The 22,028-nt window shown below is 38.1% G+C and overlaps 1 protein-coding gene across 1 annotated transcript in view; it reads right to left on the bottom strand.

Annotated features, from left to right (window-relative positions):
- The window catches only part of LOC142402969 (nuclear factor 1 B-type-like), a 186,238-nt gene that overhangs the window by 157,641 nt on the left and 6,569 nt on the right, over positions 1-22,028 (bottom strand). The window contains exon 3 of the mRNA XM_075488997.1: positions 20,190-20,721. Within this exon, the coding sequence (XP_075345112.1) occupies positions 20,190-20,721 (532 nt within the window). The remainder of the gene's footprint in view (positions 1-20,189; positions 20,722-22,028) is intronic.

The raw sequence follows: 22,028 nt of genomic DNA on the forward strand, positions 1-22,028 counted from the left end.
TTGTGTTCAGATGGAATTTCATGTGTTTCAATTTAACGGTTGGACTCGATGATCTTAAGGGTCTTTTCCAACCTAAATGATTCTATGAATTTGTGCCCATTGCCTCTTGTCCTGTCACTAGGCACTGCTGAGAAGAGTTTGGCTCCCTCATCTTCATTCCCTCCCACAAGCATTTAGAAACAATGATAAGATCCCCCCTCAGCCTTCCCTTCTCCAGGCTAAATAGCCCCAGCTCTCTCAGCCTTCCCTCATGTGAGGGATGCTGCAGTCCCTTCATCATCTTAGTGACCCTTTGCTGGACTCTCTCCTGTATGTCCATCTCTCTCTTGCACTGGGGAGCCCAGAACTGGACACATTACTCCAGGTGTGTCCTAACCAGTGCCAAGTATCATGGAAGTAAAATAGTTAACACTTCATAGGCTTTTGCATGCCTCCCTAGTTACGAAATATTTGCAGCATGACCTAACTGACTCAGGAGTTAGCCCAATTTAATTAACAAAGGAGTGAATTATTTGTAAAAAAGAGGTACTGTCTAGAGCTTCCTTATCTGACTGTCTGGACTGTCTCCCTATATGAAGTAATCCACATGTTACCACTCTCTGTTACGATTTACTATAATCCTATATGCTTATCTGACACAGTTCTGGTGAAGAACGGGTTGTATAACCTAAAGGTATATAAACTCTGTTACTGCCCCATTTGGGCAGAGTTCATCTCAGCAGAGGTTGTCACTCTGCTGCTCTGTGTTCTCTCCTGTAGCTATAGTAATAAACTGCTTCTGTTCTGACCTGATCTAAATTGCATTCTGGTTATTCCACGACAGTAGAGAGGAAGGATCACCTCCCTGGATCTGCTGACGACACTTTTCCTAATGCAGCTCAGCACAGTATTTAGCCTTCTTTGCTGCAAGGGCACATTGCTGCCTCATGGTCAGCTTGTTGTCCACCAGCACCCCCAGGTTCTTTTCTGCAAAGCTGCTTTCCATCCAGTCGGCCTCTAGCGTGTGCTGGTGCATGGGGCTATTCATCCCCAGCGGAAGGACTTGGCATTTCCCTTTGTTGAACTGCATGAGGTTCCTCTCTGCCCAATTCTCCAGCCTGTCCAGGTCCCTCTGGATTTTCTTCATAAATTAACATCACTTCCCACTCTTAGAAGCAGACACAATAACTTTCTATGTGATGATGTTACAGTTGGCTCATTAACAAGCCTGGAATATCATCATAAGAGAAGGAATAAGGAAGACAGTGATTTAAGGAAGAAAAAGTAGAGGTAGAAGATACAATGAATCCAAAACAGCACAAATTAGTACTCAAATATTCTGGTTAGTTTCAATATAATCAATGCGAGCTTCAGAGCAAATGTCAACCCTCACACACACATGCACGCACAACCCCCCCCCAAAAAAAAAAAAACCAACCCTGAAAGAAATACCAAAACCTGATCTAAATAAACCCGAAGAATGGCCTGTTTCTCAATTGCCTTACAAATCAAAACTACCCAAGTTATCAGTAATTTATAACAAGCTGACCAGCATATTCTAGACATAAGCACACTGTTACATCAGCTTGGGTTTCATCTCACTTTGTAGAGCAAACTCCTGACCGTCTGCTCTGTCTCCATGCTGGTATGTTCTGATTTGAGCTACCTGCACACTAGACTGAAGAACTTGGGCCTGAGAGGGAGAAGAGGCGAAGGGGAACCAGACTGAACCCAAATGCTTAAAAACCTTAAAAATGCTTAAAAATGCTCAAAACCCTTAGAGGCATTGCACATGCAATCTTTGTGCTCACCCAACTATATGAATGTAAACTATGATACTTTCTCTTATCTTTCTTGCTAGCTGAAGCATCTTTCCCTGCACAATGTCCGAACAACTAAAGCCACGTATACAGACTTTGAAAGACAACAAAATTTACAAACCCCTTTTAACATACAAAAAACCCTATACTATTGCCCCATCCTCAAACATCAACCCTGCACAGGGCTCCTATGGACTGACATACATGCAATTCTGATGATTGTTCCCACCACAAAGAATCTTCTGTGGCAAACTGACTCCACTAAGCAAACTGTGCTCCACTAAGCAACTCCCTCTCCCACGGAATAGCACCACCGCAGGGCTCAAAGTGGAATAATGCATTATGCTGGTCTTCCATGCTTGGGTAAGTTTCTTCTGTCTGGGCATGAAAAAAATGGGGTAAGACATTTCTTTACAGCACAGAAACCATTTTGGGGCTGAGCACAGGCACAAAGATTTTGCTTGCAGTGAAATGAACAAATGATTGTAAGTTTTCAGTCTGTATATAGCCCTGCCATCTGAGTAACTCACAACCCCCACTGAGGCAGAGCTAAAGCAAGTGGTGTTTGTTGTACAGCTGGGGACCTGAGACATAACAAGACTAAGTAACTTGGCCTGAGGTCACCCAGGGATCCATAGCAGGGAGAGAGACAAAGCCAAGGCTTTTTAAGTTTCTCCCTAGCACCTAAACACTATATCGTACTTTACACTGTCACCACAGTGATACCATTCAAGCTTCTTGCATCAGCATTCTCACTCTCTTCCTTCAAAGGAACTATAGAACAGCAATTAAAAATTAGACCTAGATTGCAGAGTTTCATTCTAGAAAAAAAAAAATGTTTGATCATATACACAAGTGCATGGAATACCGTGTGTAGACATGCAATCTCATTAAAAAAAAAAAAAAAAAATCAAGCAGAGAAATCAAGTTCAGTTACCAATTTCAAAAGGCACTGTTTCCTAAAACTGTTGGCACAATACATTCACAGCAGATGATTAGATGTAATACTCATCTCAATAAACTGTTCTAACATTTGAACCACAGGTTCTATACAAAGCACAAAGTATAAATGGAGATTCTGATATTAGAATCAGGGACGTTCATAGTAGACAGTTTGTCAGGATATGGGGAGAATGACTGTCCCTCGTGCCAAGAGTAATTCACAAGTATAAGCGGTATTCATTAGAAACAAGAAGTTTCACAAATAAAGGCAAAAGACAAAGGTGACTCTCCTCTTTTAGTAAGTTTAGATACTGCAAACAAATGCAATAAACAAAATCTTTCTCTTTAGCTATCACACATAATCCTGAATAGAACAAAGGTCTTTAAGAAAGCAATGTTTTAGTACTTAAGAAATCAGGAAGCCATTTGTGGTGCTGATATGAACTGAACTTTCATTTAACGCCAAGAAATTACTTTGAAAAAAATTTTACAGTTATATATGTGACATTTTCATCCTTTCCAATATTTCCTTCATTCTTTCCAATATGCCCCACTCACATAAAGTGAAATAAAGGTATACGATTGATGAAGACTTATGGGCATTTTCTCTTGAAAAAATGTTATGAATTTGAACACACTGAAAGAAACTATTTCATTACAAAGCAAGATAAAATGAAGTTTCCCTCCAACACCTACAAATCCTGCCAACTCTTCCACTAAGGAGGGTTGTCAGTTTGTCCCCATCACTGTCAGCAAACAGAAGGTAATGAAGTCTATAGCCAGACCATGTAAAACACATGACAGCAACTCCAGAGGAACACCTTGAAACACACTGGGGTGTAAAAGTGGGGTTGAGGCCTTCTTGTCAACTACTACTGTAGTCAATTAAATGTAGTAAATTAAAATTCAGTATTATACAGCTATGTGGGAAGATTCAGATGTGAGAAGTACACTAGAGCTGGTGGAAAGTCGAAGCATACATAAAGCTGATAAGGAGGATTCATGCTGGAATGTGGAAAGAATTATTGTCCTTGGGAGTGAAACACATCCCAAAGAAATATGTGAGCTGAGTGAAACATTGTTACAATAATCTGACTTCATTAGTAGAAGTGCGATAAGAAGCACCCTTACGCAAAACTATCCTCATTATAATACTAAAAATCACACCCCTTGAGCCGGAGACCCCAGCCCAAGTAGAGACCCCTCACCTCTGAGCATGTGTAGAACTTTAAAGTAGTACTGTGCCTTTAAGAGTAAGGTACAGAAATGTAGACCAATAAGAAACTGTTTTATGTAATTGCTTATGCATATGTATAACTAAACTGTATAAATATTTGTACCTGTTCGAACAATCGGTGTGCTAGCTTTGTGGAGTTACCACCTAGCACCCGGTCTTGTGCAAAACTTGGAATAAACTGATATCTTGGCTCTGTGTGTGATATTGGATGCTGCACACAGGGTAACGAACTCCATTTGTGAGACAACATTTTGGTGACCCAGATGGGACTGCCATAAGGCCTTGCCTGGATCGTCTTGCTGTCCTGACGGGAAGTGGCGGTCTGAACAGATTCCAGCACGCACCGATCTGTTGTTCGGGGATTCCCTTCGGCCTCCCTTCTGTGGTCGGGCAGTAAGCAACACAATGGTGCAATGCGAATTTAACGACATATCTTCAGGGGAGCATAGAGAAGGAAATCTCGGTGAGTGGGAAATCTGATTCTGATTTTGTTCTGGGCTCTGCATAAGACGCATCAGGAAAGATACGCAGCAGTAGCATCTGGTTTATGTTTTCGGTACCAATCTGTTTCAGCGAAGGGAGACGTCCCTCGTTCTGGTTTCTGTATCGGTCTGTTTTAAAATTGCTCTGCATAAGACACCCATAAAGGACTGCAGCAGGAGCTTATTTAGACTTCTGTACGTAGACGCTTCGATTGCTGAGTACATGAAGTCCTGGTTAACAAAGTTTTTCCTAGGAAATGATATGGGTTTAAATCCTTCTACCGAGATACCTCCCTGCACTCCTTTAGGATGCATCCTGAAAAATTGGCGAAAATTTGGAGGGGTTCCCCTAACTAAAGAAAAACTCCAAAAATATGGTAATCAGTGGTGGCCAATGTACAAATTAGGTGATGATGAAAAATGGCCTGAAAATGGAACCTTAAATTATAATACTGTACTGCAATTGATGCTTTTCTATAGGAGGATGGATAAATGGGATGAAGTACCATATGTCAATTTGTTCTTTGCATTATGGAATAATCATGAAATTAGAAAGAAATGTAAACTGCTAAATAATGATCCTGATGGTATATATGTTTTGGCAGAAAAGGGGTTGGAGAAGAAGCAGAGATGTTGTTCTGCATGTGATATTGGGAAAGGATGTATCAGGGGTAATGAGGAGCCAGAGGATGTTCAATTATTAGTGCCAAGAACTAAGCAGGAAAAGTTGAATAACGAAACCGAGTCTGATGGAGTAGGGGAACAGTCCACTCAGAAGGACTCTTCACCAATCTCCAGAAGGACTCGGGCTCGTGCACCTGTAATACAAGCACCACTCCAACAAGCAGTTGGAGTGGAAGGCTTACCAGTGTTTGTGCATGTACCATTTACTACTTCAGACCTTTTAAATTGGAAACAATCAGTTGGATCATATCGGGAAAACCCAGAAAAAATGTATCAGTTAGGGGATGCAATTATAAGCAATCATAACCCTACGTGGGGAGACATGCAGACACTGTTAAGCACTCTTTTTACTCCAGAAGAAAGACGATTGGTAATGGAAAAAGCCGAGCAGGAAAAATCAGAGGCAGAATGCCAATGATGATCCTGCCAGGTTCATGCCTAAAAGCGATCCTGAATGGGATCCCAATACCAGGGTAGGAAGGGCTATGATCAAACAATATCAACAATTGATTTTATATGGTATACGAAACTGGTTCCTGAAACTTAAAAACTTAGTGAAATTATATGATATCAAACAGGAAAACAATGAGAGCCCCTCAGCATTCTATGAGAGATTGTGTGAAACAGCTAGGAAGTGGACTGATTTGAATCCAGAGGAAGAGACTAATCAGAGAATGTTCAATATGCTGTTTATTGGACAATCTTCCCCGGACATAAGGAAAAAGCTACAGAAGGTGGATGGAGCAGGAGGAATGTCTATATCCCAACTGATAGAAATAGCTTATAAGGTGTATAATAATCGAGATGAAGAAAAGGGAGAGACAAAAGGAAAAGCTAAAAGACAGGAAGCTGCAGGCTGCATTACTGGCCGCAGCAATTGCAGGGAATTTGGCAAAAGGCATGGGAAGGGGTCGAGGATACTATCAAAAAGGTGATAGAGGCAGAGGTAGAAACCCTGGGTCTATCCCTGTTGCAAGTCATCGGTTAGGACTAAATCAGTGTGCATACTGTAAGGAAGACGGACATTGGAAAAATGACTGCCCGAATAGAAAACCGATTGTCCAAAAGGGGGGATCCACATGGGATGCTGTCAGATTGGAAGTAAAGTGGTATCTCATCAGTTTCTCTATATGCCAGAGTGCCCCATTCCTCTCCTAGGGTGAGATTTACTTTGCAAATTAAGAGCACAAATAACCTTTTCTGATAAATCAATACAGTTACATCTACCAAAAGAAACTTCCTGGAAGGCACAGTTTTGCTTATTGACTGCAAAGCAACAAGAAAATGTCAACATCCCAGAGGAAATCCTAGATGCCGTGCTACCTACAGTATGGGCAACCAAGAAACCAGGAAGGGCGAAAAATGCTGTACCAGTAAAAATCGAATTGAAACCCGGAGCACAACCAGTAAGGAAAAGACAATATCCTATTAAGTTAGAAGCCAGAATAGGTTTGGAACCATTGATAAATGACTTTATTCAGTATGGATTATTAAGAGAATGTCAGTCTGAATATAATACTCCAATTTTGCTGGTCAGGAAGCCCTGAACACAGGAGTATCGGTTGGTACAGGATTTGAGAGAAATTAACCGAATTACAGCGGATGTGCATCTGGTAGTTCCGAATCCATATACTTTGTTATCATCAATACCTGAAAATAATGTTTATTTTACAGTACTGGATTTGAAGGATGCTTTCTTTTGTATACCTCTGGAAAAGGAAAGCCAGAAATTGTTCGCGTTTGAATGGGAAAGTCCAACCACCGGAAGAAAAGCCCAACTCTGCTGGACCATGCTGCCCCAAGGATTTAAGAACAGCCCTGCCCTGTTCAGTAATGTACTAGCCCAAGAACTGGAAGAATGGCAAGCTGAGCATCCTTTTGTTATACTAATAGGGACCGCCTCAGAACAAGAATGCAGAGGAGCCACTATTGATCTGTTAAATTTCCTGGGACTGGCTGGGTACAGGGTATCACAAAAGAAAGCCCAAATTGTACAAAAAAACTGTGGAATACCTGGGTTTTGAAGTTTCACAGGGTGAAAGAAAACTGGGACTAGAACAGAAGGAAGCTATGTGCCAAATAGCTCTTCCACAATGTAAGAAGAATTTTACTGGAGCCTCCAATATATTCGGAAAAGACAATCAATTAGCAAAACTTTTAAACTGCACCAAAACCCAGGATGGATGGTGGACAGCTGATGATGGGCAAATAATAGTCACTGCCCCACTAATGAGGGAATTAATAAAAAGGACTCATCAAGAAACCCATATGGGAGCAGATGCAGTAATAGCAGATATCAGACATAGGACCAAGAATGCAAAAACTGGCTGATGCTATTGTCTCAAACAATCTAAAGATACAGAAGAGACCTCCTCCGGGACAGGTTAAAAGGGGACAAACCCCAGGGGAGTACTGGCAAATAGATTTCTCTGAGTTACCTAGGTGTAATCACTTTAAATACTTATTGCTATTAGTAGATACCTTTTCTGGATGGCCAGAAGCTTTCCCATGCCAAACCAACAAAGCTAGAGAGGTAGTTAGAGTACTGTTAAAAGAAATAATCCCTAGATTTGGTATCCCTGAAAGAATGGCCTCAGATAACAGGCCCCATTTTATTGCTAAGATTGTACAGGAAGTTGCTAAGTTTTTACAATTTGATTGGAATTTACATACCCCTTGGAGACCGCAATCCAGCGGGAAAGTAGAGCGGATGAACAAAACTCTAAAAAGACAGATTTCTAAAGTGTGTCAGGAAACTCAAATGAAATGGGTAGATATCCTACCCATAGCATTAATGAGAGTACGAATTACACCCAGAGCTAGGGAAGGGATTAGTCCTTTCGAAATTCTGTATGGTAAACCATATCCTGTAAATAAATTAACAGGAAGGAGTGATCAAATGCATGTCAGTGGAGACCAAACACTGACTGAATATCTGCTGTCGTTGGGGTGTACTTTGTCTTCCCTTCACAGGTACCTGAATGAGAGAACACCTGTTCCACTAGACACTCCAGTACATACCTTTCAACCAGGAGACCAAGTCTACGTTCGAACCTGGAAAGATGAACCTTTGAAGGAACGCTGGAAGGGACCATATTTGGTGTTACTAATCACCCCCACAGCAATTAAAGTAAAAGGAATAGATTCTTGGATTCACTACACATGAGTGAAAACCTCTCCACCAGAAGAGTGGACATCAAGAGAAATCCATAACCCATATAGATTGTGTCCAAAGGGAATTACTTCTGTATTTTCTTGTATTATTGGGAACAGTGATATTGTTAACATATCTCTGTAAATACACTGAATTCTTTCAGGTGAAAAGTGAAGGAAGTAGAGAGAATGATACCCCTCTTACGCTTAATGATACTTCTACATGTCATCAGGGGGGAACCAGGAGAGTCATCTGACCTGGACATGGCTGACCTCTTGGTTCCCTGATTTAAGACCGTGGGTAAAGAAGTTGCTGGGCATAATACTGATTGCACTGAGCATCTTTGTATGTCTATATGTGTTACTACAATACACCTGCAGATGTTCCTTAGCATTCGCTAAACAACCTGAGGAGAAAGTGAGACTTATCTAAAAAAAATTGTATTCTTAGATAGTCTCAAAGGGAGGAACTGTAGTCAATTAAATGTAGTAAATTAAAATTCAGTAATTTACAGCTATGTATTCAGTATTATACAGCTATGTGGGAAGATTCAGATATGAGAAGTACACTAGAGCTGATGGAAGGTCGAGGCATACATAAAGCTGATAAGGGGGATTCATGCTGGAATGTGGAAAGAATTATTGTCCTAGGGAGTGAAACACATCCTGAAGAAATATGTGAGCTGAGTGAAACATTGTTACAACAGTCTTGTTGATTAATAAATATATTGTTTAATATCTTTATCAATGATCTGGACAAAGGGATCGAGTGCACCCTCAGTAAGTTTGCAGATGACACCAAGTTGTGCGGGAGTGTTGATCTGCTGGAGGGTAGGCAGGCTCTGCAGAGGGACCTGGACAGGCTGGATTGATGGGCCGAGGCCAATTGTATGAGGTTTAACAAGGCCAAGTGCAAGTGCCTGCACTTGGGTCACAACAACCCCATGCAATGCTACAGGCTTGGGGAAGAGTGGCTGGAGAGCTGCCAGGCAGAAAAGGACCTGGGGGTGTTGGTCGACAGCTCGCTGAATATGAGCCAGCAGCGTGCCCAGGTGGCCAAGAAAGCCAATGGCATCCTAGCTTGTATCAAAAATAGCATGGCCAGCAGGACTAGGGAAGTGATTGTCCCCCTGTACTCGGCCCTGGTGAGGCCGCACCTCGAATACTGTGTTTGGTTTTGGGCCCCTCACTACAAGAGAGACATTGAGGTGCTGGAGCGTGTCCAGAGAAGGGCAACGAAGCTGGTGAAGGGTCTAGAGCAGAAGTCTTATGAGGAGCGGCTGAGGGAACTGGGGTTGTTTAGCCTGGAGAAAAGGAGGCTGAGGGGAGACCTTATCGCTTTCTACAACTACCTGAAAGGAGGTTGTAGAGAGGTGGGGGTCGGTCTCTTCTCCCCAGTAACAAATGATAGGACGAGAGGAAATGGCCTCAAGTTGCGCCAGGGGAGGTTTAGACTGGATATTAGGAAATTTTTCTTCACTGAAAGGGTTATCAAGCATTGGAACAGGCTGCCCAGGGAAGTGGTTGAGTCACCATCCCTGGAGGTATTTAAAGGACGTTTGGATGAGGTGCTTAGGGACATGGTTTAGTGGTGGTCTTGGTAGTGTTAGGTTTACGGTTGGACTCGATGATCTTAAAGGTCTTTTCCAACCTATACAATTCTGTGATTCTGTGAATCTGACTTCATTAGTAGAAGTGTGATAAGAAGCACCCTTACGCAAACTATCCTCATTATAATACTAAAAATCACACCCCTTGAGCCGGAGACCCCAGCCCAAGTAGAGACCCCTCACCTCTGAGCATGTGTAGAACTTTAAAGTAGTACTGTGCCTTTAAGAGTAAGGTACAGAAATGTAGACCAATAAGAAACTGTTTTATGTAATTGCTTATGCATATGTATAACTAAACTGTATAAATATTGTACCTGTTCAAACAATCGGTGTGCTAGCTTTGTGGAGTTACCACCTAGCACCTGGTCTTGTGCAAAACTTGGAATAAACTGATATCTTGGCTCTGTGTGCATATTGGGTGTTGCACACCGGGTAACGAACTCCATTTGTGAGACACTACCACAAAGAATCAGAGGTAGTGATGCTGCTGAAAAATGGAAAAGTGAGTTTGTAGACATTTTATGGCCCAGACAAGTCAAGGTCAAGAGATTCAGGTAGCAACTTAGTGTGGGCATAAGTTCCAGTGCAAATTGCTTGTTTAACAAATCAGCTTTTATCAATTAAACATAACAAGACATGTTGCATTACATAGCAAGGTTCTTGACACTAAGGCCAAGAGCTGAGGCCGGCCTTGGAAGACAAGTCTTTTAACATAGCATAAGAAATTTAAGGTAACCCATCCAGAAACTGCAGATGTCAGAATAAGAAAATATAAGTTGTCATGACTAAGAGATGTTTTCACACTTTTAAATCAGAGACACTGGAGTATAGCAGATATATTGAAAGGATGGCTATTGTTTTTAGTGGCATTAATCACAGAATGGAAACATGGTCCTGCAGTAAATATTGTTGCTTATCTGTTATATACAATGCACTTTTAAAAATCTTGTAAGCAAATCTAGCATTTCTTATAACTTGTCTCATCAGAAAGTTGCATTGAAAATATTTTGGCATTGTGGTCCAATATAGTTCACCAAAAAAAGAGGAGTCTACAAATATTTTAATTATGTGCAATTTTTAAAGCAACAGAGTTTGTAATTATTATATTCTAAGATACACGTTTTTTCTATTTTACATAAAAATGTATAAATACTTAATTCTATTAGATGTTCTAATATATACTGTTTTCTGAAGAATACAGTAAGATACCTGACTAAAAATTAGAATACAATGCTAGATTTTAGATAGGTTATATTTATTTTTCACTTGTTTAAATTCATCGCTTAAAAAATGCATATAAAAATTCAGGTTATTACAGTTTGAAGGTTGAGGAGACAAGCATATAACCAATAAGTTCAAGAATTAAATATTTAAAATTCTCCATGGTTGAACAGGTTCAAGTAATATAGAACATACATATTTATGCACAACCTTTGAGTTAAACCTGTATTAGAAACTTTATCTTCTTTAATAACCTAACAGAAACACTCAATTTCTCAGAACAGAGTTGACTTACAGTTTACTTCTGCATTTTGTTCTTGAATGGGGGGGGGGGGGATTTTTTCTGCAAGGAAATAATTAAAAGGCCACTTAAAGCTGTAAAGGTGCCTTTAGCAAAGGTATGTTTAAAACAGTGAATGACACTGAGAAATTTTAAAGGTGCCTTTCTGCTTTAGAGCTATATCATTACAGTTAAAATGTGTAAAGCTGCACTAGGCTTAAAGAACCTTTAATGGTTGAATGGACTTTAGCTAAGTTTTTACACAATTCATTACCTAGCACTGTATTACAGTGGTTTGGGGTTTTCTTATTATTATTATTGTTATTGCCCATTTCTTTTTTAAAGCAGAAAATAGTTTAAAATGTCCCAAAAGCCTTGTGTAATTATTGAAGAATTTAACATTAAAGTGTTATTAAACTGTGATTCAGTATGCACCCATTAGTTTGTGTCACATTTGTTAGCGGACTTGGAGCACTGGGGAAACAGAGTGATGGAATACAGCATAAGCTACAAGCAAAATATCTAGTATTCAGACTGGTTCAAAATGTCCAAAGCACTAGCACTGATGAACACATTTTGAATTATTGGCCCTTCCTCAATTAGAATCTACACACACACATGCACACATCCGTGTGCACACAAACACAAAATCAAGTTTTGAATCACAGAATGAATCATAGAATGGTTTGGGTTGGAAGGGATCTTTAAAGATCATCTAGTCCAACCCCCATGCCATGGACAGGGACATCTTCCACTTGATTAGGTTGCTCAAAACCCCATCCAACCTGACCTTGAACACTTCCAATGATGGGGAATCCACAACTTCTCTGGGCAACCTGTTCCAGTGTCTCACCACCCTCATCTGTTGTGGTTTAACCCCAGCCGGCAACTAAGCACTACACAGCTGCTCACTCACTCCCCCACAGTGGGATGGGGGAGAGAATCAGAAGGGTAAAAGCAAGAAAACTCGTGGGTTGAGATAAAGACAGTTTAATAGGTAAAGCAAAAGCCGCGCACGCAAGCAAAGCAAAGCAAGGAATTCATTCACTCCTTCCCATGGGCAGGCAGGTGTTCAGCCATCTCCAGGAAAGCAGGGCTCCATCACGCGTAACGGTTACTTGGGAAGACAAACACCATCACTCCGAATGTCCCCCCCTTCCTTCTTCTTCCCCCAGCTTTATATGCTGAGCATGACGTCATATGGTATGGAATAGCCCTTTGGTCAGTTGGGGTCAGCTGTCCCAGCTGTATCCCCTCTCAACTTCTTGTGCACCTGGCAGAGCATGGGAAGCTGAAAAGTCCTTGATTTAGCATAAGCACTACTTAGCAACAGCTAACAATCCCTGTATTATCAACACTGTTTTCAGCACAAATCCAAAACATAGCCCCATACTAGCTACTATAAAGAAAATTAACTCTATCCCAGCCAAAACCAGCACATCATCGTAAAAAATGTCTTCCTTATGTCCAATCTAAACCTACCCTCTTTCAGCTTAAAACCGTTGCCCCTTGTCCTGTCACTACAGGCCCTGGTAAAAAGTCTCTCTCCATCTTTCTTATAAGCCCCCTTTATGTATTGAAAGGCAGCAATAAGGTCTCCCAGGAGCCTTCTCTTCTCCAGGTCAAACCACCCCAGCTCTCTCAGCCTTTCTTCATAGGAGAAGTGTTCCAGAACTACCAATCTCCCACCATGTCCAAAATAAGCTAGAACAATACCCATGCACACTTTAATAATGATGTTGGTGTTGCTCCCCCCCCCAATCTACTAAAGTTAATATTTAATACATCTACTTAATAAATATATTCACATTTTTAAAAATCCTCTTTGTGAAGAGAGTTCAAACTTGGAAAAAAGAAAGTTCAAGCAGAAACTAATTTTATAATAAATACAAATGTGGTACAAAGAAGAAAAGCTGTATTATAAGATTGTATCCCAACCTTACACAGAACTCATTGATTGGAGACAATACAATACACATTATTTCCTTTCTACTAGCTTTTAAGCCTTTTAAACTTCCAATTCAAATCTAGGATTGCCTCACTTCTATGAACCAGTTTATTAGCAGCTGTTTTTATAAGGTTTGTTTGGTTTTGTGTTTTTATTTTTAAATTCATAGAAGAGTAAAACCATGAAACCACCCTATAAAGAATCACATCTTGTTACTGTCTTAGTCTGGCTAAGTACACAAGCTTTTTTCTTTTTTCACATTCATCAGAAAAGTATCTCCAGATATGTGATTTTTTTCTCCATTCCAAAATAGGTGTAACAAGCCTATTTAGTTCAGTTAGCAGTTGAACTTGGTTTTAAGGTCACCAACCCAAGTGACTACAGTGAAGCAACATACTACCTTGCCATTGAGAATGGAACATGAATCTTTAGAAAGACTCTTGAATTGTTATGTTTAGCACTGTGACACGCTGCTCTAAGAATCAGAGGTTTCAATAGCCACCAGTCCTCAAGCTTTCTGAAGCTACTCCTCTATCAAAGGTGGGGAGGAAGAAGGGGAAGAAGAAAAAGATGTAGACTTCAAAGCAATTCTGGTGGAATAAACTTTAAAAATCTAACCTGCAGTGCTATTTGTGTTTAATTATTTTAATGATGTTTTCACAACTGTAAGATTTGAGTACATACAAAAAGAAATTTAAAATACAGATCTTAGCCTTTAAGTACTTTAAGTACTCCCTTTATGAATTAGTTGCCTTATATATAATTTGTTCTTTTTTGCTTCCAATATTGCCTTTTTGTTCCCAAAATTGGGGTGGTGTCGTTGTTGTTGTTGTTACTTTATAGCTTCTTGCTACTAATTTAAATGTGATTTATAAGTTAACATTAATTGCTAAATTTTCATATCATGGCACAAAATTTAACTGTTTCCTTTGTCTTAAACATGAATACTGTGATTTAGTCCTGTGAAAATGACTCCTTGGTTATATCAGGAGAAAACAAAACAGAAAAGAACCTTTTAAAAATATACTTATTTCATTCATGCCTGGAATATTAAAATTAAATACTGAAAATTCTCTCTTCTTTCTCACCAGCCTGTTACACCACCCATAATCCTGTTCTGAGGGAAATTACAAGAAACAAATTCTGTTCATTTTGAATTCTTAATTTCTACCTTCTAAATATCAATCCACATGCACATTCTGAGAAATCATAAAGGATAGGTGGTCTTTTCAAATGTTTTATTTCCCTACATCTTCATGTATAGAATACTTGTGAGAATCAATCAGAAAATAAAACTATACTTGTGTACAAATTAAATTAATCACCATTTTTTAATGATGCATTTCATGCCCAATCTTTTCAGCACATTGAAGTAATAAAGTACAATGAAGTAATAAACTACTTGACAAAGCAATTCTGTACTGTGTAGTAGATAAATAGGAGAGAAGTCAGTATGGTGTCTTTTTCAGTTAAACCAAAAAGTTATATTTTCTGCATACATGAATGAACTGGAATTGCTCACAGCAAAGTGAAGTTTTAAAAAATTCATTATTAGATAGTTATATTACAAAAAGCTCTTAAATGAGAACTGATAAAATATTAAAGTCATAATTCTGCTTCTATATTGGTTCTTTGATTCAAAACTGATATTTGTTTAAACACAGGGGATCAGCAAGTCATTTCAGTATACGTGACAAGCTTCTAAAGCATCTATAGGTACAGAAAGTAATGAGCACAATTTCCAGTCAATGTCAGATCATCTACCAATTAGTTGTGTGAACTCTGACAAATCACATTGTGCCTTGATATACCCTTCTGTGAAATGGGTAAAATTTTCAACTAAAGGTTCCCATATGAAGTGTTCAGAAAGAGCCAAATTACTGAAGTTATTGGAAGTAGAGACAATTAGCAACTTAATGGACTGTTTAAACCTTCCAGACCTAATATTTTCAGTAATTAAACATGAAAACATCAAAGTTCAAGAGGAATACAAACCTTTGTCCTAAATCCATGAGAATATTGTGGAATGTTGAACATATGAATCATATGAACTACACAAGAAAACCTATTCCAGAACATTATTTTGCATGCTATTTTTAAACAGAATTGCTTATATTCATAGTGAACTAGCCATCCAAAGAAATTGCATATATGCCTTTAAAGTATAAAAAGTACTATTTCAATATTCCTAATAACACCAGTTTTCTAGAGGCCTGTTTACTAAATGTAAACTACAGTATAATTTAAAAATGCCTACCCAAACCTGTTGAAGCTCCCTAAGATAATAAATCCATAAAACTCTCAAGAACAGCTCAAGAAAGATTGAACCAATAAGCCACTAAGATTTCACTAGCTCCTTTTTATGATATATCACATTTAAAAAAAGAATTCTAATGTCTTTTAAAATTAAATTACATTTTTCACAGCAAGACTGCTTAAAATCAATACAGATGAGGTAAAAAAATTTCTGAGCTTCAGTTGAGATTATCTGAAAATGTGCTTAACAGTTCAAAGTGCATTACAAAAAATCAGTAAGCCTGAGTTAGTTTAAAGTTCAAACTGTTGAAATCATGTGATTTCCACACAGTGCACACAGCAGTCACTATTTCTTGGGATCTGTAAACTTCTTAATGGTACAGCAGATGAATCTTTGCACTCAAAGTTTTCCCTTACCTACTCTACAAAAAAACCAGCTTTCTCTCTCTCTCTGCACCCCTGCTTTTCCCAAACACACAAAACAACCCTGACAATTTGGGCACTCATATAAGCCAGACTTCCTTCTGTGCAGCCCTTTGGATAGAACTGTTAATCCTTCTTCTTAATTAATGAGGTAATGGTGGTTAACCATAAAGCAATATTAATACTAACTCTCTAGGAAACTTCAACAGAAGTGATTTAGCATTTTTGTTGATTTCCTGGTAACAAAAATCATGGAGGTGGAACTGTTACAGCATCTTGATGTTTAAGAACTTACAAATTCAGGACTGTCTGAACAATATCAGACTCAGCAGATCTATATCTATTTTCTGCTCTCTTTCTTGAATAGTTTAAAAGATTCTCCTCTCAACTTCAGATTTTATTAATAGCAGGGGATGCAGGTTCCCCTCCAAATTATATCAGTCTTACACAAAGGAGAGTGCAAACAGTGGATAAACATGAGTGATCAGAGAAATGTACTGAGGGGAGCACGCATTAAAAACAATTGCAAATGTTTAGTGCATTTAACATTGCTTCAGTCTCTTAGACTCTCAAAACACTTCTCAAGGTCCACTATGCTTCATTCAGTATGTGATTAAATAGATAACATCAGGTTTGCATTTTATTTATGTTGGAAAAGAAAAAAGCAGCAGAGACAACATGGGGATTAATAATTCTGCAAATTAAAAACATTGCAGCAGATTTTTTTTTTTTTTACACAAACAGCAATGCAATTTTTTTTAGTCAGTTATAAAACTAAGTAAAACATCTATAAGGATAATGAATTTATATTATCTGGGATTCTATTGCAGCAAACAACTACTGCAGCTTTCATTCAGTGATTGTCAAAAACTTTCTAATATGCCACTGCAATGCAGATGCCAACTAGCAAATCAAAGGCATTCAGCAACTAGACAAAGATGATCTAATGCCAACTTTGGTGCTACTGGCAACCATTATTGGCATCAAACACATTATCTGCCTTTATTTTCCTCCTCTCCTGGCACTTGACAAACAAAATGGAGGTTTTTGTAACAACGGAACACAGCATAAATGCTGCACTTATTGACTCAAATACCACAAAATTATTTTATGAACTGAGATGCATTTCATATCAAATGATAGAGGCTGTCTGATGCCTGAATGCCTGACCAAAAAAAAAAAAAAAAGTTTTGTCAACAGAAGCAATGATCATGGCATTTTCAAGGTTTGAAGGTTTTTTAAAACTCAGAAAAAAAAAAAAACCCAAACAGAATGAACAGAACCCCATAGAAATACATCATTAAGAATTATTTTGATGTTAAATATTTTAATGGATGAAGTACTGATCACAATGTAAACTTCACTGTTTCTTCCTCCAAACCAACCAATGCAGCAGCATTGCAACCTGTGTCAAGCCACTTCTATTTAAGATCCTGAAACACAAGAGGATAGTAAGAGAAAGGGAGAAACAAGCTACATTCTGAGAGGAGCAAGCAGAACGAAATTAAGTTGGTCAATGACAAAACTTGATAGGCTGGTCTTTATCCCCCCCCAGGAGAAACAAGGAAGTAGAATCTCTTTTTATAAATAACCGAAAGGATTACTGACATTTCTAAATTTAAAAATTGTCAATATATTGTAACATTACTCTGCACTGCAATGCAGATGCCAACCAACAAATCACAGGCATCCTAAGCTAAACAAAGAAAGATTGATGCCAATCCTGGTGCCACTGGCAACTATCCTTGGCACTCAAACTATTCTTTCCCGCCCCCCAACAGTTTTAAAGCAACAACAAGGAAAAAAAATGCTACTTTGCCCTTTTTTATTCATTTTATGTGCTAATTCCTTCATATTTCATTTGCAAATTATTTTTATTTATCTGCTTAGCTTTTATGATACCATTTGATATGATGTGGGTTTTCATATTCTAAGAGAAAAATAAAAAGTAAAATATTATGTGTAAGATGCAGCGGTTTGATTGAATTTTGCAAAGTCTGGTGTTCTTAAGTGCACTACAAAGTGACATAACCTGTTTTCAATTAGATTAATTTAAAAAAAGAAAAATACTAGGATACTAGGATAACGTAATATGACTTTTTCAAGAGAACCACCAGATGTGAACAGATTTACCATGAAGCAGCAAGAGAGATAAAAAAAAAATTGTTTACAATATTAAATGGTCTACCAAGTGTGATTTAATACAAAGAAATTAACCAACATTATCTTTCAGTATATTGTCTCAGTAGCTCCTTGTAACTTTGGAAATAATAATGAAGTCATAACATTAGAGTGTGCTTATCTTACTCATTTCTATTTAGAACTTGGACAATTTAGACAACTTTTGAATAAACTCATATTGTCAATTCATTTAAACTAATAAAATCAGGAATGTCCTGCAACCCCTACTCCCCATTTCAAGTTACAGGCTTCCACCAACAGAAAAAATTGGCAATGTTTAAAAGTACACTGACCCTGGTTTCTTTGGCTTAAAAGCTACTTAATTAATCAATAAGCTATGTCTTGAAATATGTGTATTCAAATATCATTTTAACTTTCCTGCACAAAAGAAGCTTAAAGGAACAAATCATATATAATTAAGATATTTTGTTCGACGCTATCACAGCACGCTTACTTTCTATGTTATCCAGGATCAGTTTTAACAATTAAGCAGCTGCTTAAAGTCATTGCAGAACAACTGTTGTATACTTTGTCTACTGCTGTGGAAAAAAATGTTAAATACAAGCAGGAAAAAAACACCAACAACAATGAATTATATTCTTTCATCATGAAAAGTTCAGAAGGACTAACTGTATTTATATGTTTCTGTAATCATAATGCATCACTTGGGCAATTAAACGTGGATTATAAAAGAGAAGTTCATTAAAATGAATGTTTGTGCTGTGTATGTGTTCTCTTAAAGAATGAATATTCCTAGATAATAAGAAAAAAAAAACCATCAACCGTCAAATTAAGACATGTCATTTTACTTTTTTGTTACTAATAAAAACCATTCGGTTAAATCCCTCTAGTTATATACCGAACATCAGATAATAGCCTGCCACCTGCTCTCCTGTAGGCCCTTTCTGCCTACTACCAGGACAAGCTGAGAAATGGTCCATCATCTGTGGCAGATCAAACTCTCCCTAGTTTGGATTTGCAGCTAAGAAATAAATGCTTTATTAGTGTGGACCAGCCAGTAATGCAAAGACTTCCAGAGGATGATACAATCACCAGAGAGGACCCAAAAGACCTTTCAGGAAGAAAATGTTTTTCCATGATCCTCAGTATCTGAGAAAAACTTTATCTACTTACATCCATTTATGATTTAGAGGAACTGCAAATGAATATTGTAATATGTAACAGTTTTTCCCCCCAATAAAGAATTATCATCAGCTGATTTTCTTTTAATTCTATAACACTAAACTTATGTAGCTTTTCCATAGTGTACCTGGGATTTTCCATATTAAAATATCTTTCAAACAAAACTGAGCATACCAGTGTGACTATGAAAACATAACTTTTATGGAATATTTTGTGAAAATATTACAACATGGTTTGTTGTTTTAAAGTTCAGACAAGTAATATGAGATGGCATTGTCAAGTATGAATAAAATGCAAATATTGTATGCAATAAATCTGAGTATATAGTTATGGTAGTTACTAAGCAGTATTTCTTTGCTAAAGTTTTTTCACGTTTAATAATGATGAGAAAGTTTACAATTGTTCTTCAAAGCAACTGTAGATTCATCAGTGTAAGGAAAAATATTGAATATTCGTATTTAAAAGGTGAAGATAAATATTTATATTACCTACATGTTTGTGCAATTGGACATATTTGCATCTGTTATTAACATTACTGGAGAAAAAGACCTATAATAATAATGTTTTCTGAAGCACTAACTGGAAAATACTGCCGCTGACATAAATAGCAACTGCAAAGGAACTTAAGTACTTCCTTAGTGTGTCCTAGTCTCTCTTGAAAGAGAACGTGACACTTGTGTCAAATGTATATATCATACGTATATACATACCCACATCGTGTAGATAGACCACAGAAGAGCATTTCATTACAAGTCATCGCTTAGGAGAAAAAGGGCTACTTAGAATCACTTTGACATACTAACACAAAAATGCAACAGCCTGCTTCCTACCTTTCTCCTGCACGTAGTATGCCAAAAAAAAATCAAGCTCCTTGACTGATACTGTTATATGATGTGGTTGGACGCAAAGTGCTGGATTTGTACAATGTGGAGATTTCATGAGTCGTTCTCCATCTGTACTTTCCAAGGGGATGCCTTTGAACAGGATCACCATGACCAGATCCAGACGCCAGACTTTGTCAGCCTGTCGCAGACAGTCAATTCTCCTAATCTTACCCTTTTGGTCAGGATTGGACAATACACAGCATGGATGCTTCTTCCCAGTAACCGTGAGCACAAAGTCTTCCCGGTACTCTTGGCGAATATCCTTGCGAAGCTTGGCAAGGAGCCTGGATGCCCACTTCTGTTTAATTTCAGGCTTCTCACTAAGTAACTCATCCTTGACTGCTCTTTCCTCATCCTTTGACATTCGCTTCTCATGTTTTTTAAAATACTTGCGTTTTCGAGCCTGAAGGTTGAACCAAGTATAGGCAATTGCATGGACACGTGGAAGAAGTGCCTCAATGAATGGGTGAAATTCATCCTGTGGGAAAAAGGGGGGGGGGGAAGGAAGAGAAGAAGAAAACTCAAAGTCACTTTGTTCTTATAAGCAAGGCAATATCGAGATAGGTTTCTGAAAATATCAAAGTGAAAACCAAGATGAAAAGAATAATTAAAATTTAGACAAACTTCTGCATAAACTTTCATGTATCACTATCAGGCAATGGACAAAATTACTCAGAGCATCACATTTTCTCCACATTTCACTCTTTGAAGGATCCATGTAAATATTTTATTTGATATGCCTCCCCTCACTTCATCCCACAATGCTGTACAGACTACATGATTTAAAAGAGATGCTATCAAGATGTTTTGTTTCTAACATGTAAATAGCAAGTGAACAGCTAACACCAAGCAAAGTACCATTATACAAAGAGGACACTATATAATTTAAAAAAAAAAAAAAATCTGAGCAGAAACATTTGGAACGCTGAAGCAAATACCACAATTATTTCTCTGTGGTACAGAAACACAAAGCATATACATGCTCAGTGTAATACCACACAATTCCCACTTTTGGAGCATGCTCTCAGCAAGAAACTGCTGGTGGCACAAAGAGCATGTGCCACTAAACTTGATCCATTTTCTTATCAAATGTTTAACATTCCAACACTGAAACAGCACCGTTCCAGTGGTGGTAACTAGAGAAATCAGTATATAGTAAGGGAAAGTAGGTAAAAGACACACTATGTCATATAAAATTCCTGAGCAAAAGCTTCTGTACTTTCAACTCTGCATGGTTCCCTTCCACCACTCAAACTCTGTAAAATTTATGAAGTTGAGAACAAGAATTACATTAATGTTTTTCCAGCAGCTCCACTATGGCATTTGAAGCACCACCAAGCCAGTTTTTTAACTGATCACTTGAGTACAGCAATAACTGTAAACCCCTTAAAAATAAATCTGAGCTATACAATGAAAAAATGGCAAGTTGGCACAAACATTGCATTCTTTGTGTTTCTGTGTGCTGTGGCAGGGTGATATTAAAAGTGGTCAAACACTGCTTTTGTGACATCCATGCAATTTAATTACAGTTCTAAAATATCCCTTCCTGTCATATGGCTTCACCTGCAAGTTTATATCTTCTGCCTAGTTGCAATATTTATTGTATTAAAGAGGTAATGCTTAATTGTTGTCTACAAGTACATTCTACAGCAACCAAATTATTTCATTTTATCTGCTTTAAGCATCTTCTTATGCATCCATGTTAATATCTAAATAGGCCTTTCCCAAAAAAGTATTGTCTTTTATGAACGAATATGAATATAATTAATTTGCTGTTTAAAACAG

This window comes from Mycteria americana (genome assembly GCF_035582795.1).
Source record: "Mycteria americana isolate JAX WOST 10 ecotype Jacksonville Zoo and Gardens chromosome Z unlocalized genomic scaffold, USCA_MyAme_1.0 Scaffold_18, whole genome shotgun sequence".
In the NCBI taxonomy this organism is placed as follows: Eukaryota; Metazoa; Chordata; class Aves; order Ciconiiformes; family Ciconiidae; genus Mycteria; species Mycteria americana.